This window comes from Lygodium microphyllum, chromosome 4, assembly GCF_053477565.2.
Source record: "Lygodium microphyllum isolate KBCC chromosome 4, Lygodium_microphyllum_v1.1.10, whole genome shotgun sequence".
NCBI lineage: Eukaryota > Viridiplantae > Streptophyta > Polypodiopsida > Schizaeales > Lygodiaceae > Lygodium > Lygodium microphyllum.
The window spans coordinates 174691937-174717890 of record NC_141138.1 but is presented as its reverse complement, the minus strand read 5'-3'; the positions used below and the strand labels follow the sequence as shown (position 1 = coordinate 174717890).

The 25954-nt window shown below is 43.2% G+C and overlaps 1 protein-coding gene across 2 annotated transcripts in view; it reads right to left on the bottom strand.

The window, feature by feature from the left end:
* Positions 1-25722, bottom strand: part of LOC148037927 (MACPF domain-containing protein At4g24290-like) — a 52774-nt gene extending 27052 nt beyond the window's left edge. The window contains exons 1-3 of one of the 2 annotated variants that reach the window (XM_087676932.1): positions 25147-25722; positions 24795-25033; positions 12566-12758 (exon numbers count right to left, since the gene is read on the bottom strand). In XM_087676932.1, the coding sequence (XP_087533058.1) occupies positions 12566-12758; positions 24795-25033; positions 25147-25446 (732 nt within the window). In that variant the 5' untranslated portion in view covers positions 25447-25722. The remainder of the gene's footprint in view (positions 1-12565; positions 12759-24794; positions 25034-25146) is intronic. The other variant, XM_087676931.1, reaches the window with a different exon arrangement.
* Between the last annotated feature and the right edge of the window lie 232 nt (positions 25723-25954).

The following is a 25954-nucleotide window of genomic DNA, read 5'->3' as shown; positions in this document are numbered from 1 at the left end:
AAGTTTAAAAAATTCTTGGCATTGGTTGAAAATCGGACTGATAAGACACTTAAGTGTCTTAACTCTAACAATGATGGGGAATATGTATCCAAGGCCTTTCAGGCATTTTGTGACAACAAAGGGATAAAGAGGAAGCTTACTGCCCCTCATAATCCACCCTGAAATGGAATTGCAAAACGTATAAATCGGACCATACAGGATAAAATCCGTACTATGTTGTCACATGCTGCACTACCCCATGGCTCTGGACAGAGGCTGTTATGACAGTTGTTCACTTGATTAATCGGTCACTGAACAAGTCTTTTTTTTTGGGGGGGGGGGGGGGAAGGGGAGGGAGGGAAAGAGAGAGAGGAGGATATCCCTTATGAAGCGTAGTCGGGCAAGCCACCTTGATATGCTCTCCTGAAAGTGTTTGGCTGCAAGGCTTTTGAGCACATTCGTAAAGAATAACGCAACAAACTTGAGCCTAAGTCCTATATATGCATTTTCCTAAGATATGGTGACAAGGGTAAAATGGACTATAGATTATGGGATCTCGAGAAAAGGAAAATAGTATGCCGCAATGATGTTATCTTCCGGGAAGATCGCATGCATAAACAGCTCGAAAAGACTAAGGAGGTCTGTAAGGTTGTATTCCGGGAAGAAATACCTTTTGGACAGAAAAATGTGCCTGTTGTACAGCAACAAATACCTGCTATAAATAAACCTGCAAATGCAGAAAATAATGCTGGAAATGATCAGTCAGCCATTGCCCATAATGATGAGCCACTGGATGTGCAAGAACAGCTAGGACAACAAGCTGTTAATGCTGATTTACAGGCTGAAATACCAGGATAGCAAGCTGAACATGGAAATTTGCAAGCTCAACAGCCAACAAATAATTATCATTGGATTAGGAGATCGTCTAGGGCTACTAGACAACCTGATAGATTCATTCCTGATGCAAACAATGTGGCTGATTATGTCATGTTGACAAACTGTGGTGAACCGTTTTGCTTCAAGGAAGCAATGGACAGATAGGACAGCAAGAAATAGTATAAAGCCATGTTGATAGAGATGGAATCTCTTGAGAAAAATGGCACTTGGGACTTGGTGCAATTGCCTAAAGGGCAGAAAACCCTTCCATGCAAATGGGTTTATAAGATGAAGGTCACTTCTAGTTCCTCACCAAAGTACAAAGCAAGATTGGTTGCGAAGGGGTACGAGCAAGAACATGGAGTTGACTTTGATGAGATCTTCTCTCCTGTGGTCAAGATGACTACATTGAGAACCATTTTGGGCTTGGTTGCAGCTGAAGACATGAAGCTCATATAGATGGATGTAAAGACTGCATTCTTACATGGTGGTCTGCATGAAGACATATATATGCAGCAACCTAAAGGGTTTGTGGCAAAAGGGAAAGAGAAGATGGTATGTAAACTCAAAAGGAGTTTGTATGGGCCGAAACAAGCACCAAGAGAATGGTATCATAAGTTTAATACATTTATGGAGTTTCAAGGTTTTCATAAAGTCAAGTGGATCACTGCTTGTACACCAAGAAGGCAGCAGATGGCAACCTGATTATCTTGGTTCTGTATGTTGATGACATGCTGATTGCTGGCAGAGATACTCTTGGCTTGGACTCACTGAAGCAAAGTCTTCATGGCAGCTTTGACATGAAGGGTCTTGGTGATGCAAATCACATTCTTGGCATGTGAATACTCTAGAGATAGATCAAAAGGATTACTCTATCTATATCTCCAAGGTTTTGTAGCGTTTCAATATGGAGGGAGGGGAAAACAATCGGGGTTCCATTGCCTCCATATGTGAAACTCAGTGCAAAGAACAACCCTACAACATTTGATGATGAGAAGGCTGAAATGGCCAAGATACCATATGCTTCAGCTGTTGGCAGTTTGATGTATGCTATGGTTGCTACACGTCCTGACATTGCCTTTGTAGTAGGAGTGGTTAGCAGATACATGGCAAACCGTGGTAAAAAGCATTGGGAAGTAGTGAAAGGTATTATGAGATACCTCAAAGGCACAAAGGATTTGTGCATCTGCTTTGGAAAGCATAAGGCATCTATCGTTGGCTTTACGAATGCAGACTTTGCTGGTCATGCGGACTACAGAAAGTCCACTTCTGGGTATATATTTACCGTCGCAAGAGGAGCAGTCTCTTGGATCTCCAAGCTACAAAAGTGTATTGCATTGTCTACTGCAAAGGCAGAGTATATGGCTACCATTAAGGCATGCAAGGACGCTTTATGGCTTTCACGTCTGGTGGGAGCTTGGTATTACAGAGTTACATATTCTCCATTGTGATAGTCAAAGTGCTATCATGCTAGCACGGAATCCCGTCTTTCATGCAAAGATGAAGCATATACAAATGAACTTTGAAGTATCATTTCATTAGAGATGTACTTGACAACAAGAGCATTGAGCTTGTCAAAGTGCATACATATGATAATCTTGCAGATCTTCTCACGAAGGGTCTTCTAGCAGAGCGGTTTGCTCATTGCCAACATATGATGGGAGTTGGATAGCTATATGTATTTCAGCTTTGTACATGCCTAGACTTAGTTGATTCTTTTCTCCTCTTAAGGCACGTTGCCTTTAAGTGGGAGATTGTTGGGAATAAAGGGCTGCCTTTTATAAGTGCACCGGTGTGAACGCACCCTTAGCACATTTGTACTTTTATATATATCTATCTAAAACATAAAGAGGTACACACACAAAATTTTACCCAAGAATATCGTGCATCTCTCTCTCTGACTCTCACTCTCTACTCTTGCTCACGTTTTGCTCTCTATCTGACATTTTCATCGCAGGACATTGCATCGCCACTACGCATCGCTCACTTCACGTGTCACTCTCATATTTGGTATATGGATTCCATTTCTCGAGCACATTTTTGAGTTCTCTTCTTTTGCAATGTTTTTCTGTTTTCTTTCTCTTTTGTCTTGTGTTTAGCAGTTTATTTCAGCACTTGTCTATGCTTCCATTGCTGCCACTTTTGACATGGTATTAGATTGCAGGATCTGTTGAGTAAAGCATGCATTACTTGCTAATTAGCCTCTTAAACAACCCCAAAACACACTAAAAAAATGCTCTTTTAGAGTAAAACCCTAAAACGGGGAGCGGTTTGAGAGAGTTCAATGGAAACCCTAAAATGGGGAGCGGTTCGAGAGAATTCAATGGAAACGCTAATTTTGGGGGCGCCCTTCCACATCTATAAATAGACAAGCTGCCCCCATTCAACCTTATCCCGTTTGTGCAGGTTTCTCACTCCACGTGCAGATTTCAGCCATCAACCTCCTCCCACGTGGCTGTCCAACCCTTGAGACTGCTGCCACTCCATCCGTGTTTGCTCCTGCTGCTGGCGCCTTCATCCATGCTGACGTCAGCTGCTCGCAACATCATCATCTGTTGCGATCTGATCATCCAATCATCGCCAGCCACATCAAACACTATTTCAGCCTGTTGTTTGCAGCAGACTGTGCACAGATTCCAGCCTCTAATCGGTGGTACATTGCTGTGTTTACCAGTTTCCAGCCCCTTGACTGCTGCGTTTTGGTGACCAGCCTGCTGCCATTCACTATTCAGCACTCCTATACTCCGACTAGCGGTCATAGACTTGGGATCCGTCTCCAGTGAATGTCACACTCCGACATTGCTCTGCCCTTGAGCACACTGTACACTCTTACATTCACTTACAGCATTCATTCACTTCAGAGTTGTGTTCTCTCTCTCCCTTCTTCTATTTGTGTTTGAGTTTCTGTGTTTGAGTTTTGAGTTTTGCGTTTAGGATTTGAGTTTTGCCCTCTGTGTCTGTGTCTGTCTCTTTGTGGTCGTGGTCGTACACTCTGTTTTCTTCACATGGTATCAGAGTTGGTGCTCTTGTAAAGAGTATCCTGCGGATATTATGGAGAGCTAGTCTTTGTGCGAGGCACACAATGCGACTCGTAACCAAATCACAATGTCCCAGACACCTTCTTCTCCACTTCCTATGATGTCTTATCAAGCTTCTCCATCATTGGAGGCCCTAAGACGGCATTATGGACTCGGTGAGGAGGACAACACTCTACCTTCACCACATTTCACTAGCATGACAGAGGAGGACTTTGAGAAGTACTATCGCAACAAGTACAGTGATGTTTACATCCCTCCTACCAATTTTGCTACCACATCCAGACCGGTTGGTGAGGCTGGTCACCTCTCCGATCATGGAGGACATACGGCATTCAGAACGTCTGGCGATCCATCTTCATCATCTCAACCAGGTCCAATGTCAGGTTTGTGCAATTCTTTTGTGCCATATGATTCAAAACCCTCACATGTTTCTTCTTTTGAGGTACAGGATCCGGATGGCTTTGCGTATGTGAACTTCAATGGAGAGGCTCACGAAGCAGACGAAATTCAGGTACATCTACAACTTCTGTTTCATTGGAGCATATCACACACACTTCTCACTTCCCTCCCATCCCACCCTCTTCTATATCACACCTTGATCACCTCTCATCATCTTTCAAAAACCTTGGATTACACTCCACATCTGCATCGCACACCCTAGGGGTTGGATCCTCCATCTCCGCTCCTAGCACCTTTTCCTTCTTCACCCCGTTCTCTACCTCTTTGCACCATGGTACTTCGTTAGGGGAAATGCCACCCTTTAACACAGTGCCTCTCCCCTTTCAGCAAATGAGCACACCCATAACTCCTGGGTCGATTGTAATGGGCATCCCCCTCACTATCCCCTGTTGAGCTAAAATATGCATTACTTGCTGATTAGCCTCTTAAACAGCCCCAAAACACACTAAAAATGCTCTTTTAGAGTAAAACCCTAAAACAAGGAGCGGTTCAAGAGAGTTCAGTGGAAACCCTAAAACGGGGAGGAGTTCGAGAAAGTTTAGTAGAAACCCTAATTTTTGGGGCACCCTTCCACATCTATAAATAGACAGGCTGCCCCCATTCAACAATCATCCTTGTTTTGCAGGTTACACCAGCCCACACACCTTGTGCTGCTGTTGGCGCCCAGTTTCCAGCTTGCAGCCCACCTCCATCTGCTATCCAGCCATCATTGACTACAGCCACATCATCTTCAGCCTGTCCATTGCTGTAGGCAACAGCTCTCAGCTGCTGGCGACTGCTCCAAACTGTCCCAGACTGCTGTTCAGCCTGCTGTCCATCATCTCCAAGGTAAACCAGCCTGGGTTTTCAGCATTGCAGGCCCTGACACTCTTAGACACTGTTTCAGCCTGCTGTTTACAGCAGACTTTGCACAGTTTCCAGTCCCCCGATCGGTGGTACACTGCTGTGTTTACCAGTTTCCAGCCTCCAGACTGCTGCATTTTGGTGACCAGCCTGCTGCCATTCACTATTCAGCACTCCTACACTCCGACTGGTGGTCACAGACTTAGGATCCGTCTTCGGTGGACATCACACTCCGACATTGCTCTGCCCTTGAGCACACTGTACACTCTTACATTCATTTACAGCATTCATTCACTTCAAAGTTGTGTTCTCTCTCTCTCTTCTTTTGTTTGTGTTTGAGTTTTTGTGTTTGAGTTTTGAGTTTTGCGTTCAGGGTTTGAGTTTTGAGTTTTGCTTTTAGGGTTTGAGTTTTGCCCTCTGTGTCTGTGTCTGTGTCTTTGTGTTTCTGTCGTGGTCGTACACTCTGTGTGTCCTCAATGCAAACCCTAGCAATCTTCTTAACATCCCCAACTTCACATCTCACATGACCACTCATACAAAGGGGTTTCCATCCTAACCTTATGGTGTGTCTTCACACTCTCCTTGGGTTACACTTACACAAGGATTCCCATCTTCTGCTCCCCGTGTTCCCATTCCATCTCCTTGGATTTCTCATGTGGCTACCATGCCCATACCTAGTCAACCCATCCCTACCTATGGATCCACCTTGCACGCTACCCATATGCCTAGTGGGCACTCCGGGGCCCCTTCCCAAGTATACTCCACTCCCCCATCCTACCCACACTACACTTTTTCACACTATCCATCTCCAAGCACTACCACTCCTATCGCCACGGCCAAGAATACCTTCACAGACAAGATACCTTTTAATGGGTCAAATTTCACCACTTAGTCTAATTTCATGCAACAAGTGCTTGAGTCTCAGGGTCTTTGGGACCTCGTGATTGGTCTAGAGCCTATGCCGGACCCTCGACTAGCTCACCCTGACTACATCCGTCAATGGAGAGCCCGCAATGCCACAGCCAATGTTGAGTTGATGAACGGATTGCTTCCTGAGTTTCACTCTCAGTTGCAGCACTTCCCGCTCGCGTCAAAGCATTGAAGTCACCTTCTTAACCGCTATGCGGCTCGTGATCGTACTCGGCACATCAATCTTGACTTTGAGCTTCAAGAGTTCTCTATTAAGAAAGGGGATGATCCGACAGTCAAGTTAGCCAAATATAGGTGGCTACTTGCCGAGTTCGCCACTACTAGCTCTTCAAAGTCAGATGACCATCAGGTTACATTCTTCTTGAATAAGTTGCCCAAAAAATACTTCAATTTCATTCAACACATCATCTCCCAACCTTGATTGCCAACCATCTACGAGTTTGAGTGCCAGTTCTTGCATTACGCGAGGCTGCATGATTGAGTCCACAAGAAATCCTCATCATAGCGTTCTTCAAAGCAGAGGGGGTTGGTTGCCACTTCTTCGGGAGGAAAAACCACCAATGGCAAGAACTTGCAAGATGTGAAGGCAAGCCAATCAAAGGGTGACTCCTCTTCCTTAGATGGAACCAAAGAATCTAGACCTATTTGGCAGCAACTCCCTAAGAAAAACTGGTTTTGTACACACTGCCAAAGAGCAGGCCACGTGGACGAGAAGTGTCGCTCCTAGGCCCAAGGTCTTCCACCTAAAAAGCCTCAGCAGACCATTGCGGCTGCACAGTCCAGTGGGGCTACACCTTCCACTCTTGCTTCATTTGCTCCTTCAACACCCGTTGTTGTTGTAGGACATGTGGCTCAAGTACAGCCTCAGCAGCCTATCTCTTTCACTACCCCTAAGGGATTGGCTAATTGGTTTGCAGGTTCCGATCCCGTTGCACTTCATGCATATATCTCACCTTCCTCCCCACCTCGACAAGCGTTCCCTTGGCAAAGCCCTGCTACTGGACGTACGCAATGGTGGCCACCTTCTTAGACTCACGTGTCTCTAGGTCCTTTCGGATACCCTCCATCAGTCTAGGATTCATTTTTCACACTCTCAAAGTCAAGCCCATAAGATTCATTGTCCTTAGCTTTTTCATTCTTTTGTCCTCCGCTGCTTTTACTCACACACATACATATTCATTGCATTTCTTTTGAGTTAGATTTTCTTTCTATTATGTTTTGCTTTGGAGCACCTCACCACTAACCTCTGTGTTTGCAGATTCTCATCTCTTTTGCAAGGTTTTGTCTTTCAGTGTAGGGCTAACTTGCAGATTGCTTTGGTCCTACCTAGGCTAGAGACGTGGGGATGCGCACCATTTCTTTCATGGTTTCATCATCCTGGGAGTGCTTGCTCTTCTTCCAACATGGTGGTTTTTCCTCCCGAGGCGGATCATACAGCATCTCTCTCGATGCTACCATGGCGGTGACTTCTACCTTGCTCTTCTAGTGGGGTGCTTCATCCACTTCCTCCACTTCATCTACTTTCATTCCTTATGGTTCTCGGCACCATATGAAGACTGATATCAAGCTCCTCTTCCTTCTTCGGCATCTATATCCAGGTTGAGAGGGGGTTCCTACTCTTCTTCGTATTCTACAGGCTTCAGCACTTTATCTTTGACATTGGCTTCTTCCCCCCCTATTGTACCTTACCCTTTGCATTGCATGATTTCATCATCTTTGTACTAGGGAGTAAGTGAACAATTTCCCCACGAGGGACACTGTCCAAGTAGCACCTGCTGCATGACCATTCTTCAGCATGTAGCATACTTTGCGCAGAGCACCACTTGAGCAGATCCTAGGTTGTTTCCACCAGAGGCAAATGTCACCACACCACCATCCTCCTTCATCACATGGATACCTCATCACCTATTTTTCCTCATCATCAACACCCTGAGTGGATGGGTTAGCTTGTACTGTTTTGTGATGTGTTGGGTGTATCCTACCTACTCCCGTCTTCTAGGTCACTATTACTCAATCGGCCGCATCCCATAACATCTACCTCACTATTTTTTAAAAAATCAAAAAAAAAGTTACATGTGGTTCCATCTACCTTTGTAGGGCTTGGTAGGCCATTGCGCAGCCACCGTGTACCCTTTGTCCGATGCCCTGTCCTCTATGGGGTGACTACTTGGATTCCCTTGGTAAGATAATCATCGCCTCTGCAGTCTTGGTAGGCCACTGGGCAACCGACATGCACCCTTTGTCCGATAATCTGGCTGCTTTGGGGTGGGACGCCTTGGGGTCAATAAACATCACAATGGTTGGCCTATCCCATCGGCTCAATTTTAGGCCTGAGAGAGGGTGTTGAGCTAAAACATGCATTACTTGCTAATTAGCCTCTTAAATAACTCCAAAACACACTAAAAAATGCTCTTTTAGAGTAAATCCCCAAAACAAGGAGCATTTACCCCAAAACAAGGAGCAGTTCGAGAGAGTTCAGTGGAAACCCTAAAACGGGGAGCGATTCGAGAGAGTTCAGTGGAAACCCTAAAATGGGGAGCGGTTCGAGAGAGTTCAGTGGAAACCCTAATTTTTGGGGCGCCCTTCCAGATCTATAAATAGACAGGCTGCCCCCATTCAGCCTTATCCTGTCTGTGGAGGTTTCTCACTCCACGTGTAGATTTCAGCCATCAGCCTCCTCCCGCGTGATTGTCCAACCCTCAAGACTGCTGCCACTCCATCCGTGTTTGTTCCTGCTGCTGGTGCCTTCATCAACGCTAACGTCAGCGATTGGCAACATCATCATCTGCTGCGATCTGATCATCCAGTCATCGCCAGCTACATCAGACACTTTCAGCCTACTGTTTACAACAGATTGTGCACTGTTTCCAGCCTCTGATCGTGGTACACTGCTGCGTTTATCAGTTTCCAGCCTCCTAACTGCTGCGTTTTGGTGACCAGCCTGCTGCCATTCACTATCAGCACTCCGACAGGTGGTCACATACTTGGGATCCGTCTCTGGTGGACGTCACACTCCGACATTGCTTTTCCCTTGAGCTCATTATACACTCTTACATTCATTTACAGCATTCATTCACTTCAGAGTTGTATTCTCTCTCTCCCTTCTTCTATTTGTATTTGAGTTTTGAGTTTTGCGTTTAGGGTTTGAGTTTCACCCTCTGTGTCTGTGTTTGTCTCCTTGTGTTTCTGTCATGGTCGTACACTCTATGCGTCCTCAGTGCAAACCCTAGCAATTTTCTTCACAGGATCTAGGTTCCTACTGCGATTTTTCTGCTGAATACATGTCTTTTTTCCCCCTTCTGATCAAGCCTCCGTTTTCAGCCCAGCAACTTGCATTTTCAGCTTGCGCCTGGATTCCAGCCTACAATCATCAGTTTGCTGCATTAAATTCTTCCTTAGCCTATGTTTTTCACTTTCTAACCCTAACCGTGGCTAGGCGATTATTTGTATAGGCCATTTTTGCTCTTTCTCACAATTTTTGCTGGTTTTTCTTCATGTTGCAATAGTTGGCCTTTGTTTTTATCAAATTTTTTGTTACACTACATGTGAACTCTCATTTTGTGAAGTCTTTGCTATTGGTTTGACTATATTCCCTTTTCATATACCCTTTATCTTCTCTTCTTCTCCTCTCCACATGGCTCCTCCGTGCACTTCTACAGATGATAAGTTACATAGACTTGACTATCTTACATGGAGTGCTCTGATGAAAGCCTGATTTGTGCAAAAGCGGATTTGGTAAATTATATGTAGAGCTATTCCTCAACCTCAATGTCCTTTTCCTCTTCCCAAAGATTTTGATGAGAACAACCATGAGGAAGCTGTGCTTACACGGGATTCGAACAATGCCTGTGTGTATTCTACATTGCTTCAGTGTATTTCTAAAAAAGTTTTGCCAATGGTTACCTCCTATAAGACATCCCCAGAAATATGGTCGAAGCTTCGGATCTTGTACGAGGCACCTTTCCCCATGCACGCATGACCCTTCATGAACCATAGCAACTAAGAAATGCGTTTCTTTCAGTTTGAAACTTATGAAACGTTTCTTAAAGTATGAAACATTTCTAAGAGTAAAAAACGAGGATTTTTATTTATTTTTTTGTGAGTTGGAATCCAAAACATGGTGTTTTTGACAAAAACTATTGGGCAATGTTAAACGCGATGATGATAATGTATAATAACTCATGAGGGCTTAAGATTTTGGATAAGAGACTTAATTTTTTGTGATTTAAAGGACACCATTCAATCATTTTTGCTCTTTGTTACATAGGTACATGACCAGCTTCATACACATGCAATCTACCCTTCCAGAGGTGCATCTAGTGAAAACAATACTCTACAAGCTCCCCTCGAGTTTTATGGAGTAGCGAATGCTTTGGGGACGTAGACACCCTCTACACCTATGAGCTTTATACATGTCCTCGATGCTGCTTGAGCATGAGGCATCTTTGAGTTTACAGGGAAGACTTCCATCTCATTATGGAGATTCCAGTGAGGCCTTTACAGCTTCCAAGAGGGGTGACAAGAAGAAGTCGACAGTCGAGTGTTATCACTGTGGTAAGAAAGGACACTTACGGAAGGACTGCACAGAGTTAACAGCCTCACAGAAGAAGGAGGAGAAGCACAAGAAGAGGGATGCAAACTCCTCTGACGAGTCATCCTCTTCCTTAAACTCTCACTCCAATCCTTCGACCAAGGGAAAGTCCAAGGCGCAGCAATGATCCACTTCTTCAGATCAAGGGAAAGGCTTGACTGCTCCTTCCTCTGCTACTTTCTAGTCTAGGTGATGCAGTCATCCCTCACAACTTACCAATGCTAGAGAGGGAGTGTGAGAGGGTGGTATGGGGCAATCAAGCCTCATCTATACAGGTATGTAGGTGCACAAAGGGATGTCCCTGATGCATTGACTAAAGTCTAGCAAGTTTAAATCCTAGAGCTGGGATTGACATTCGAGTTCATGATGGGCTAGCACTGTCAGCCTTCGTTCTGGATCTTCCATTTCTGCCCTTAGCTTTTGCTTCTCTTCCTGTGCCGAGGTAGTCTCTTAGGTTAGTCTCTCCACCTCTTTTCATGTATTTATAGTCCATCAATGTTGCAAGACGAGGATGAGGATAATGCAAACTATGGGGCTTGCAAGCATAAGCATGGAGGATGAGGAGTACGTGTCAAGTGAGGTGTAGTTTTGAGATAGAGATGATGCTACAAATGAAAATTACAATATAGGACTAAGCTTTTTGTATTGGCTTCCACTACTTGGCTTGTGCTTTGTCTTTGCTCTCATATTCACAATTGAAAATACTATTAACATATAGTGTTCTCGAAAATTAATACATAAGCACGTCATTTTTTGGATACGTTTGCAACAATATCCATGTCTTGCCTTGGGATTATGGCATAATAATAATTAAATTATAGGGCACTAAATTTTAGGTCCCTATCCTAGAAAATTCCATTTTATTTATAACATCATTATTATTTATGACACTGTAATGTTGGATTGGAACTTGGAAAGGAACTAGTAGAGATTTACAAGCCTTCACTAGAAATTTTTGTGTCATCAATTGCAATGTTTATTAGAACAATGTACCCGTAGATACACTCATCTTTTTTTTCGTGTGGGGGGGAACCTCACATGAGGGAACTCTAGTGATTGTTTGTTGTATGGACTACAATTAGCCTTTATCATTGTATCATTGTATTGTACCAGACGCCCCATAACCTGAGAGAGGGTATTAGTAGGATAGTCAACTCATGTGTGAGTCTGTGCATGCCAATTGGGCTAGGCACACTAGTCATTATTTAGGCATTATTTTAGTGATTTTTATGCAGCATTTGTGGCATTTTATGCTAGTCGACCAGCATTAAATGCTAGCCAATCAGCTGTCATATTTGGCATATTTTGGGCCTATTTATTTAGGGGTTCCTCCTCCTCCTCATACAATCATCATCATTCTTCAGGTGGTCTTCCATTGGAGAGAGGAGCCGGTGCCAATGCCCACACAGCTAGTGACTCACTAATGTACACGTCACTCTCAGGACTACACCCTCGTGACGCCACATATATGAAGGTTCACAACTGAGAATAGGGGATCACATATAGGTGTTTCTGGCAACAACACCATGGCATACCTACAAAGCCCTTATTGGGGGGGCAGGGGGAGAGGTTGCAAACTGTGTGCTGCCAGCCATGAAACATGAAGCATTGAAAACTTAAAAGCTCTAGAAGCTACGGCTCAAAATACACTGGAAACTCGAGGTGTAATGCCATGCAAAGCAATATCTGATATATCAACAATGAATAGAACTTAGGAAACTCCTATTAGTGTGTGCCATGCACCCAAAAAGAAATAAAAATAAACAAACAAACAGAGAGGAACTGTTACATAGATCGAAAGACTTTACAACAATGATCAAGACTAGTCCAAAAGCGAATAGGTGTTTACCTTCCCTATGTTCAGCTTCTCTTTGGAAGAGAATGTTTCCTCAGATGAGAACCTCTCGAGTGCCTTGGTCTCTAGAATTTTTTGGATGGAAACTGCTGATAAGGTTGATGAATGTCTCTGTTTTACATAAACCACATCTTTGCCTCCTATCTTTACTCCAACAATAACATGCGTCCCATACTTTTCAACAAAGCTGTAAGAGAAGCAACCTTCAATTAAAAAATAATACGCTTGGCTTCTTCTCTTTCCTTATGTGAACGGTAAAATCACAAATTGACTTCCAAAAGATTAAATGCCTGCTCCAAGCTTTCAAGACAGTACTCATACTGAAAACCCCCCAAAACAAAATGTTGCTGAACTTTCTGTACTCCTATTATTGTTGACTTACACCAACAAACCTTTAGTAGATGATAATTAATAAAGCTGTATACAAGTTCTTTTATACATGAAAACCTTGCATCAGCAAGTTCAGGTATTCTGTAACACAGCAATTTGTATGAAAGATGCAGCCTGGAGGTCCTAGAGACATGGAGGCCTGAGGTCATTGTATCATCATTGTATTCCACTCATCATTCATTCATTCACTGTATTCCATCCATCATTCATTCATTCTCTGAGTTTCTGAGTTTATTCATAGCAAGTGTTTGTAGTATACGCTATCGTCTCCACTGCAAACCCAACTGTTTCCTTACATGGAATCAGAGTACAGGTGCTCTTCAGCTAAATATCCTAATTGTCTGTGACGAGCACAAGGAGTTGTAGGGAGCAACAAGGCCTCTGGCAACTCAAATTCATGCACTCCATTTCACTGCCACATTTGGGAGAGAACTCTCATGCACCCTCACATTTCAAATTTACAACACTGGTGTTATGGCTTCCTCACCAGGTTGCAGCACTGACCAATTGGTGCACCTATTGCGGCAGACAGGTCACTCCACTTGAGCTTGTCATCATTGACCATTGCTCCCTAGTCCACCAAAGTAATATGCATGTCTCTGAAGGCATCCCTTGTGCCAACTCGCCCTTTTTGGGTAACATAGATAGTATCGGCTATCAAAGTATTATGAAAGGCAATAAGAAACCTACAGTGAACGCTAAGTCCTTTTGAGCGCCTAAGGCCACAAACCCCATCAGTCAATAAGCCCTCTTGGACACTGCCACAACAAGCTATGGAGGCTTCCCCTTCCTATTTTTGGGTTCAATAGCTTCCATGACACTCAGCTCCGCAATCCCACAAGATGCTGGCTGTTGGCTGCCTGTTGCTCCACAAGAGCTGCATATCCCTACTCCCTTGTATGACTCCATGGACAGATTCCCAACAAAGAATGAGGTGCTCTTCACCTAAAGATCCTCATTCTCTATGAGGGACAAGGAGTTGCAGAAGTGACAAGACCACTAGCAACTTGGATTCATACACTCCATTTTGCTGCCACATTTGGTAGAGAGCTCCCATACTGTTGGCTGTAAAGGCCCTCTACGCGCTCTCCCATGTATATATTACTTCACACATGTGAACCCACCCTAACGGGTGTAAGTGTACCATACCCTGAGTATAAATATATTCTTTCATTCATTGTGTACCACACTGGTACACACCCATTCAACGACTCACTCTCACTCTATCACTGTCAAAAACTCTTTAGCTCTGAATCCTTAAGCTCCTCAATTACTATGCCTGCTCTCAGCTCTCTTTCTTGATCTGCTCTCGCTTCAACTCAGCAAACTAGTAATGGCTCACGCATGCAGGCAATCAATATGTCAAGCTGTTGAGGAGTAGACAAGCAGGTACCAGTCGACTGATCGTAGTCAGTTGTAACAAACGTCAGTCGCAACATCAATAGTCAAGCCAGGCAACTAGTCGTGGGCAGTTGTAACAAACGTAAGTCGCAGCATCAATAGTCGAGCCAGGCAAAAGGTTGTGGGCAGGTGTAACGTCAGTTGTAGACTGACGACTGATGCACTGCGTGAAGATGAAGACCTAGGCGATGGGACTGGGCGAGACTACGTGACGGAGTGTTGCTGCTTGACGTGGCTGTGCGAAGCGACTGCACAACGACCTGCACGACGGATTGGAAGGCGTCCACATGATAGGCGCCATCGCACGAACGACAACAGAAGGTCGCGACGGACTAGAAGGCGTTCACGTGACAGGCATCGTGGCACGAACGACAACAGAAGGTCAACGCCACATTTTTCCCTTCAATTTTCTTCACTTTATTTTCCCCTTCTACCAGATGTTCACACCTATCAACACAGAGTGCAAATCTGTGCAAGTCTGGGTCTTAAAATTTGGGGCTTTTCCCAAATCTGATGCCTGACACATATTGCAGTGATCTCTAGACCATAAATTGCAGACATTGAGTGCACAGGTCTCAAAAATTTTTCGGGGATTCTCAAATGCAAGTGAAATTTTTGCTTGGGTGAGCCAAATTCTTGGAAATTGTGCATTGTTGGACCCCGAAATTTGGGGCTTTTGCAAAAATCGTGAAATTCCTGCAACATTAGCCCGCACTTGATGCTCGTGATGATGTATTTATGCAATTGGAGCAGATTCACTGCAGAAATTTTGGGATTTTTCACATTGGTGGTGTATCTTTGAGTCGTGTTGAGGCTGGACAGTGAAGTCTACAGCAGATTCACAGCTGAGTGGGAGTCTTTATAGTTTTGGATGCTTCAATGTTGAAAAAGGGCAGTTTCTCTTGGTACATGCATTGCCGAATACTCATTATGCAGTGAAACAGTGGTAAATACAGCGTTTGGGTCATTGCATTTGGAAATTTTGGTGATGTACTACTGAAGTGGGAGCTATCCTTAATGCAAATGTATCAGATTTGATTCGTGCACATGCTGTAATCAGTACTTGAGACTGAAATTTGCAACTAAACATCTACTTCTTGGACACTTTGGAAGTACAAGAGTGTGTACTTGCTATTACAATTCAAAAACCTTGCTACTGGCTGAAAGCATTCAGTCCGTTATTGCAATTGTGTATTGCTGAAAATGGCTGGCAGTACATCTACATCTGACACAAAGAATCTCTTTGAGATTCGTAAATTTGACAAAAATGGTTTTGATCTTTAGAAAGATCGTATGTAGGGTATACTTTTTCTAAAGGATTGTGATGATACTTTAGAACAACATAACCTTGTTGCTTTGTCAGATGAGGATTGGGCTAAAATGAATAAAAAATTCATTACTTACATTAAAATGGCCATCACAGATGACATCTTGGTTGATATAAAGGGGCTTGATACTGCCTATGTAGTTTGGGAAAAGCTTAAGGCTACTTATGAGAATATAGCTCCTGTCAATCAGGTACATCTCATGCCGAACTTGGTCAACTTAAAGCTTGATGAGTCCAAACTTGCTTCCGAGCATTTGAATGCTTTCACTAGTATTTTGAGTCAATTACAGGATGCATGTTTGCCAGCTTTTGATCCTAAATTGAGGGCTATCTTCTTGCTCATGACTTTGCCTGATTCATGGGAAGCATTGGTTGTGTTATTGAGCAATAACCCCAACTTGACATTTGATGGTGTGTGTGGTTCTATTCTAAATGAAGAGATTAGACGCAAGGCAAGTGGAAAAAGCAGTGGATCAGCCTACAGTGTAAGAGGAAGACCTGAAAAAAGGTATAATGCTGCAAATAAAAACAAAAATCACAGCAAAAGCAAGGAAAAACAGCAAGATGTAACTTGTTATCAATGTGGTCGCAAAGGGCATAAAAAGCCCAATTGCAGGTACTTTAAAAAGGAACAAGAACGTAAGAAGCAAGCTAATGCAAAAGGCAAAAAGAATGATAAGGATGGCAGCTCTACCCCTAAAGAGATAGAAAAAGCAAATGTGGTATCTAGTGTTGTTATTGAGGAGATAGAAGATGATAAAGATACTGATTTACTGGTTGCATTTTCAAATCCTCTTGCTATGACAGTGGAGGACATGTATATCACTAAAACAAATGTGATAGATTCTTTGTTGTCAGCTCATGATGGTTTGTCACTGAAACCAGCCTTCCTTCTTGGATAGGGTGGTTTAACCTAATTAAGCACTTAATTACAGCAATTAGCAAATGAACATAAACTGAAATGCTCACTTTACTTTCATAGACTTGGACAGTGGACACCCTATGGGCCCCAAAACTGGCGCCCCTTTCGGTATTTCTTTAATTTCAATTGCTGATGGATAAATTACAAGCCAAGATTTCACAATCTCCTTGGCTGATTCAAAAGCCCCTTGCTGTTCCAATAATTAGCAAAGCATTCGGACAAATTGCCCCTTGATTTTCACCCAGGACTTGCTCTAATGGAACCCCAACTGGTCAAATGCTGCACCAAATCCACAATAGATGGGCTGGCGTCTGAAATCCTCACAATTCCACGAATTTCCGATGCTGATTTCAGTGTACAATGCCTTTGACTGATGGCATGGGTTCCAAGGTGACTGCTAAACTCTAATTACTGCTGTAATTTAGGGTTTACAGCAGTAAACTCTCTATTGTTCACCAAATTTGGTTGTACTCTGCTACCAATGGCTGAGAGTTACTGAGAATGCTTGAGCATAGACTGAAGGAGATAAGAGAATGTTGTAGAGAGAGAGAAAATCAGCTGAAATGTATCTTTTGATTCGTAGCTCTGATGACAAATCTAATGGCACCAACAGCTTCAAAAGGAGGGTAAAACACCGGCGAGCCCTCCTCTCTTACCGCCGCCTCTCTTGAGAAAGAAGAGAAAACCTGCTGCCCCCTGTCTTGTCGCGGCGCGCAAACAGTCGTCATCACCTCTCAGAGCCAAATCTGATCACCTCCTCTCCTCCACTGAGCTCAGAATGGCTGCAATTCAACTTCCACCAACCTCCAACAGCCTTCTCCCTAGTTGCATAGGAAAGTTTTGCCAAGTGGTAGCCTTCCTAATGCATTTTCAGCCATTAAATTAATTTTTCTAAATTAATTAATTCTGAAAATTAATTTCAGCCCTTTTGACCCTGCCCAAAATTAAACATGCCAATCTGTAATGAAATTGGCTAGGCCATTTGCAACTTGGAGTGGTTCCCAACCTCTGTTGACCCTTAGACTAGCATTAATTAATTAATTAATGCTAGTCCCTAGTGTCACCACTAACACTTAATGGCCAAACAATTGTCCTAGGGTCCAACCTGGCACCAACTAACCACCAAAACCCAATTGGCATAACTTAACACAACTTTTGCCTTTAACACCCACTGCATCCTCGAGGTCCTTGGCCCGTTCCTATGAAATAACTGCCATGTGCATCACATGTGCTAAACAACCTTGCACATTTGATTAATAACTTAATCAAACGTTACTAGCAATATTAAAGCATCTCAAAATTTCTCATACCCGTGGCAGTCACAATCGTGGATTGTTGACAGCGGTGCTTCTTTTCATGTAACTCCATCTCTGGAGTGTTTTTCTACTTATGCAAAAGGTAAACTTGGAAAAGTTTACCTTGGCAACAATCATGCATGTGATATTGAAGGAATGGGCATCATACACCTGACTCTAGAAAATGGTCAGGAATTGATTCTTCATGATGTTAGGTATGTTCCTGGCATCAAGAAGAGCTTGTTTTCTGTTGGGCAGCTTGACAGCAAAGGTTACTTCACTACTTTTGGTGGTAGCAGGTGGAAAATACAGAAAGGATCTATGCTAGTCACTAGAGGTGGTAAAAAGGGGACTGTATTATCTCTACTGCAAGGCACTTCCCGGAAAGTTTATTGCAGTTGCTGAGATACAATCACACATGGAGTTATGGTACAAGCGTCTTGGACATATGAGTCAGAAGAGTTTGCAAGCACTCTCTTCACTTGGAAGAGTTGATGTGAAAAGTTCAAAGCTTGACTTTTGTGATGATTGTATTTTTTGTAAACATGTAAAGAGTCCCTACTCTCATGGAGCCTCTAAGAAGGCATGTATCTTGGTTCTAGTCCATTCTGATGTTTGCACCATGCCAATAAAAACTCATATTGGTTTCCATTATTTTGTGTCTTTTATTGATGACCACTCTAGGAAGCTGTGGGTCTACTTGCTTAAGCTGAAAAGTAAGGCATTGGATACTTTTAAAAGGTTTTAAGCATTGGTTAATACTCAAAAAGGCCTAAAGTTAAAATGCATAAGAACAAATAATGGGGGAGAGTATGTATCTAAAGAATTCAATAAGTTTTGTGGTGACACTGGGATTAAACGAGAGCTTACAGCTCCTTACAATCCATCTTCTAAAGGTGTGGCTAAGCGAATGAATCGCACATTATGTGAGAAGATTTGATGCATGCTGTCCATAGCTAATCTCTCGCAATTGTTTTGGAGAGAGGCACTTAAAACTACGATGCATATTTGCAACTGATCTCCACATCGTGCACTTGACAGTGGCATTCCTGAAGAGGTTTGGTCTGGAAAACCTGCTTCATATGACCACTTAAGAGTCTTTGGCTGCGAATGCAATGTACATGTACCTGTTGATAGCAAAACCAAACTTGACATGAAATCTCATAGAGGGATCTTCATGGGTTATGGAGATGAAGGGGAAATGGACTATCAAGTTTGGGTTCCAAGCATAAAAAAGGTGCTACGCAACCGGGACATGATATTCAATGAGTCAAAGCTTATGAAAAATGTCACATCTAATGACTCAGACAAAAAGAAAGTTAAATTTCAGCATGATCAGTTACTAGAGCAGCCATCAACCACTGAAAATTCAGCTCCTTTTGATGCTGATTATGACAATCAGCGTATCATCATTGAGCCAGATGAAAATGGGCAGCAAGGGGTGGCTGAACATCAACTTGAGTACCAAAATCAGCATGCTGAAAATGAATTACAGCAGCCTGAAATTCTATTACAGCAACCTGAACATGCAGTTCAGCAACCAAACAATGAGGTTGTCGAAATTCCCTTGGATGTGGATCCACTACCTGATAACACAGATCATTGGGTAAGAAGGTCTACACGTGTTAGAAGACCTATAGAAAGGTTTGATCCTTCTTTGGACTGCATTTTGCTCACAGATGAAGGTGAGCCTCTTACATATAAAGAGGCCTTATCATGTGAGTTAAAGAAAAAGTGGGAGCTAGCTATGCAAGAAGAAATGAAGTCACTGTATCAGAATGATACTTGGGAATTGGTTACATTGCCCAAGGATAGAAAAGCCATTCCTAATAAATGGGTCTATAAAATAAAATGTGTTGATGGCAAACCCAAATACAAAGCCAAACTTGTGGCTAAGGGCTATACACAAAAGGAGGGCATTGATTTTCAGGAAGCGTTTTCTCCTATTGTCAAAATGACCACTCTTCGAGTGTTATTTGCCATAGTAGCATCTATGGATCTTGAACTTAATCAGATGGATGTTAGAACTGCATTTCTGCATAGTGATCTAGAAGAAGAGTTGTACATGAAACAGCCCAAAGGCTTTGTTATACATGAAAAGGAGCATATGGTATGTAAGCTTAAGAGAAGCTTGTATGGTTTGAAACAAGCTCCTAAACAATGGTATAAAAAGTTTGATGCTTTCATGCTCTCACATGGTTTTAAAAGGAGTAGTGCAGATCACTGCTTATATATTAAGAAGGCTGATGATGGAAGCCTTATTATACTTGTACTTTATGTGGATGATATGCTTATTGCTAGTAAGCATAAAAGCCAGATTAATGCATTGAAAAGGCAGCTGAATTCAGCCTTTTCTATGAAGGATTTGGGTGCAACTGATCATATTTTGGGCATGTGTGTCACACGAGATAGAGAGCAACAACTCTTATTTCTCTCACAAGAAAAGTACATCAACAAAGTACTTGATCGTTTTTCTATGTCTGATGCTAAGCCTCTCGGTGTACCTTTTCTATCCTACCTTAAACTTAGCAAAGTAGATTACCCAAAAGATGACAAGGCAGCCAATACCATGAAGGGTGTTCCTTATGCTTCAGCTTGTGGTTTACTCATGTTGCTATGGTTGCTACTAGACCTGACATTGCTTATGCAGTGGGAGTTGTAAGCAGGTTCATGTCCAATCCTGACAAAGCACATTGGGAAGCAGTGAAATGTATCTTACGGTACCTTAAGGGCACACAAAGAAAATGTATTTGCTATGGCAAAGGTACGTTGGATCTGCAGGGGTATTGCGATGCAGACATAGCAGGTGACTTGGATACTCGCAAATCTGCTAGCGGGTATATCTTTACCTTGACAAGTGAGGCGGTTTCTTGGTGCTCTAGATTACAAAAAATAGTAGCACTCTCTACCACTGAAGCTGAATATATTTCACCACTGAGGCTTCAAAAGAAGCAGTTTGGCTTGGTCGTTTGGTCAAGGATTTTGGGCTGCCCACCAAAACACCTATACTTAGATGTGATAGCCAAAGCGTTGTATGCCTGGCTAAGAATGCCATGTTTCAAGCACGTACCAAACATATTGATGTTCGGTATCATTTGATCAGACAGGTTCTGGATGATGGTCAAGTCACCTTGACTAAGATCAAATTACAAGATAACCCTGCAGATGTTCTCACTAAAAGTCTTGCAAAGGCTTCACATGAGCATTGCATTAGACTTGTGCATTAGACTTGTGGGAGTTGGTTAAAGGTTTGCTTAGGACCTTTAAGTGGGAGGTTGTTGGGTGTAAAGGCCCTCTACGCGCTCTCCCATGTACATATTACTTCACACATGTGAACCCACCCTAACAGGTGTAAGTATACTGTAGCCTAAGTATAAATATATTCTTTCATTCTTTGTGTGTACCACACTAATACACACCCATTCGACGACTCACTCTCACTCTATCACTGTCAAACACTCTTTAGCTCTGAGTCCTTAAACTCCTCAATTACTGCGCCTGCTCTCAGCTCTCTTTCTCGATCTGCTTCCGCTTTGACTCAGCACATACAACCTTCCCAGGTTTGCAACACCAGTGTTTTGGCTTCCTCACCCGCATTGCAGTACTAACCACTTGGTACACCTATTGCAGCAAGACAAACTCCACCTCAGTTTGTCATCATTGGCCATTACTACCTACACCATAGAATGTGCACATCTTTGAAGGCACCCCTTGTGCCAACTCACACTTTTTGGGAGACTTACATCATTCTTCAATATCAACCATCAAGGTACTATGCTCAAGGCAATAAGACACCTACAACACATGCTAAGTCCTTTTGAGCATCTCGAGGCCATAAGAGCCCATTGGGCTAAGACCTCTTCAAGACCACTGCAACCATCGAAGCACTATGCTCAAGGCAATAAGACACCTACAACACATGCTAAGTCCTTTTGAGCATCTCGAGGCCATAAGACCCCATTGGGCTAAGACCTCTTGGAGACCGTTGCAACCGGCTACGGAGGTTTTTCTTTATCTTTTTGGGTTTAATGGCTTCCAAACAATCAAGAGGACATGCATTTTTCATGTTTTCCTTAGTAGTTGGCTTATACATTAATTAAATGTGCATGTGTGGTACACATGTGATTTTAAGTTAGTTAAGTCACAATGACAAGCCCAAGACCTCAAGAAGTTTGTGGGAGTCAAAGGCAAAAGTTGTAATAAGTTATATTGGTCAAGCACCAGGTGGTGCATGGTGACAATTTGGGGCTAGGGTATTTAATTAGATATTAAATGTCAACAGCGGTGGCATTGGGAACTAGGCATTAATTAATTAATTAATGCTAAGTCAAGGGCTAATTAATACTCGAGAACACTTGGGAGTCAAAATGACCTAGCCAATTTAATTGTGGATAGGCACATTTAATTCTCTTGGCAAGGACAAGGGCTGAGATTAATTTTCAGAAGTATTAATTTTGAAAGTTAATCGAATGGCTCGAAAATTCAATTAGAAGATTGCCACCTAGCAAAACTTGCCCGTGCAAATGAGGGAAAGGGTGTTGGAGGCAGCTGAGCCTCATCCTACAATTCTAGAGACTAAAGGAAGTAAGGGAGAGGTTGACTTGCTATTGGTGCCAACTTTGGGAGTTATTTCAACCATCAAGGGACTGAATTATTGCAGATGGAACCATTTCTGTGGTCCATAGGAGCTGGTGACAGCCTAGATGATTAGGCGACAGCAAATTTTGCACTCCTTGGAGCATGAGACATCATTTTGAGTCCCTATGGGGATTGGGCTGCAATTAATCAGCCATTCACAATAGGGCAGCAGCATATTCCAACCCATTTGGAAGACAAATCTCTACATTCTCTCTCTTCAACTCTCTCTCTCATCTACAGTGATTCCCCCAACAATTCTCAGCCATTCACAACAAAATTCACCAAAGAAGGTAGGCGAAGTCTGTGGGACATCTATAACTTCTCTTTTCAAGGTGTATTTGATTTCTCCTCTGTTCGGGCAGCCCAACACCAAAGTGTATGTTTGTAAATCTATTCGAAGAGTTATGGATTACCAGTTGTATGTTTGTAAATCTATTTGGCAAGTTGAGTGGTTGTGGAGACTAATTGCTTACCTCTCTTGGGGTGATTAGTAGTTGTTTTACTCCTGATATAGCAATGACTAATTGGATTGCAAAAAGGGAGAAGCACTCCGAACCACCTATTGAAGGTGCCCAAACCTCCAAAACGGCTTAGGGAACCTCGAAACACATTTCCTTGGTGGGGGGAACATTTTTCCTTGTCCAAAATGGCGCCATGTGGTATTTCCCGTTAGATCCGAAACATTTCCCTTGACATTTCCCTCATCAACTTGGATTTGGAATGCCAAGTAGCAAACTTGTGGAAATGAAGGGTTTAGGCCATGATAGATCTATGCCTTGCTATACCTTTGACAACCCCCATACTCTTTTGCTCTTCCTCCCGTAGAAATGTCCAGTCCCTTTCTCTCTTTACAAATTTCCCTATCCTAGAGATTGTCACTTCCATTTCCATTTTGGAGTTTCGCTCAATTATAGTTAAACCTGTTATACCCATAGGTATGCATACCTACGCAACCATGGAAGGACTATGCTAAAAGACTAGCTGGCAGTCTAAATCACACAGTGCTGATCCAAGACACAGAACCAACCCTGAAAAGGCAGATCTGGTCTGCTGGTCAAAATGCAATAAAGGGACGCATTTACTAACTAGAACATGCAAAAAGCAGGACAGTAAGCTAAAGCTGGGGGGACAACTCCCAGCCAGTCAGGATGCAGCAGTTCTCTGTCAAACTGGGTTGACACAAGGTCGCAATGGTCAGGGAAGACTGCCAGACAACCAGGTGATACACTGGGTACTAAAATGCAGCTGTAATTTGCAGGCAGCAGGCTGCAAAATGGAAAAACTGGACAACTAAATACCCAATAGGATGCAGCCAGCTAGGGACTTGCACAGGGGTAACATACAGGAGTCGGACACAAACAGCCACTCAAATCTTGCTAGTCTAGTGCTCAACCAACAAAGCCTAATCATACTCAAACTTAAGCATTGAACCAGAGATTCAGCACAGCTGGAGTAGTTTGCATGCTCCCAACTCATAGCTTAGCCCCTTACCTCAGCTGATTATGCACACTTGTGGTTTCCAATTGCCCGCACATTCACACCTACACTTGTGGCTTCCAATTGCCCACACATTCACATCTTAGATACATTCACAATTTGTACTCTCTTCCATTCTTCATTTGTGTATGGCAATTCTAGTATGGTATTAGATGTCTAGGTTTCTGCCTTAACATGAGATTACATGTTTATGTTGATGAGGTTATGCCCTTCAAGTTTGAGTTCGTTAATTGTGGTTTGCATTTTTTTTTCAGCCATGCAGAGTTGCGTTTCCCACTGTCCTACCTCCTTGTTGCTACATTTCAGCTGTCCATTGCAAAGGTCCAAATCCAGATTGAATGTGAGCATTCCTACTCACATCAGGAAAGAAAAGCTTGCTAAATAACATGTTGGTGATAAACCAAACATATTTAACAGCAACTTCAGTGACATTTAAAGTTCTGAACATATCACCGGCTTCTAATAACCTGTTTCAGATATAATCATTATCAGGCAATCCAAAGTCTGAGTTTGATGTTCTTTTCAATGCCAAATTTAAGGGTAAAAGATATAGACATAGACAATATGATTTCATGTAACCAGCAGAATAGGGAGAACGTTCAAGGGGGGTGATCTTCACTTCAGTTTGTTTGATCTTGTGAAAGTCTCAGCATAGGCTCAGTAATTCCAAGAATGCCCCATATCCCCACATGCTCTAAAAAAATAAGACCTTTACCACACAATGGACGTTTTCTGTGGTTACTGGGAATTCACCTTGCCAATGCAGCTGGGTTCCATGAAGAAGGCACTGCCTTCCGCACTTCCTCCCTCAAATTTAAGTCAGTTCTGGGCACCTCCACAGAATAAAGATTGATAAACACTCCATCCAAAGCCAAAGTCTTCGTCGAGGATGCATCCTTTTGCCACAGACCGGTGAAGCCAAACGTCGAATTGAACAGGCCAAGTGGAATCTTGCCAGCTATGGACAGGGTCTTATTGAACTGCTCAGACATCTGCGGCCAAGGTCAACGACACTGTTGAGCAAAAGGAGTGTGTGGAGCACCGAAGGAAGCCACAGAATTGGGAATGAAAAAAGTCGGGAATGAGACAGAAAAAAACACAGTACCTCGCTGAACGAAAGGATGTCAGACGCGAACCGCGTGCGGTCCCCTTTGTCGCATTTGATGGGAGCAGGGACACAGGAGAGGGAGATGCCCCCCGGTATGGTGAGGTCTTGCGTGGGGCTGCTCTCTGCAAGGTCGATGATCAAGGGCTCCCTGCATTTGGAGAGCCACAGATCCCCGGTCACGTCATAGCCACGGCCCAAAGAATCCACCGCCTGCTTGGCCACTGAGACGGGATCCGAGGAGGACGATGAGGAGGAGGAAGTGTAGAAATTCTGGCGCATGTTGGCCGCCGGCTTCATTCTCTCCCGCCTCTTTTCCTTCTATTGTCACGCAGTCAAAACAGTATCATCGTCCCGTCTGTCTCTGTGTGTGTGTGTGTGTGTGTGTGTGTGTGTGTGTGTGTCTCTGTCTCTCCCTCTCTGTGTCTGTAAACTGCCCGAGTCACGCGCGCGCGGGCCCACACACACACTCTCTCTCTCTCTGTTTTGTGGACCTGATGCCTTGAGGATCGAGCAGCACAGACTTACCAAGGTAGGCGAGCTGCACACGATTTTCGTGTAGTGAAGCGAATCATCGGAAGTCTCAAACAAATTTTCAACGGTTCCACTCTTTTTGATTTGAAGGGTTTCACACGGTCATGACTCCTCCTCTTGACATTTACTGCCCTTGGATCAATGGAAAATCTACATCTACATATACTCTATTTTGGCACCTCGAGGAATAAATAACATTGCTTTTGTTGAGAGCTTAGTAGATACTAGCCTTTGGGTGCTCTAGATTCTTCCGAGGCTTCCCATTGATGTAAGG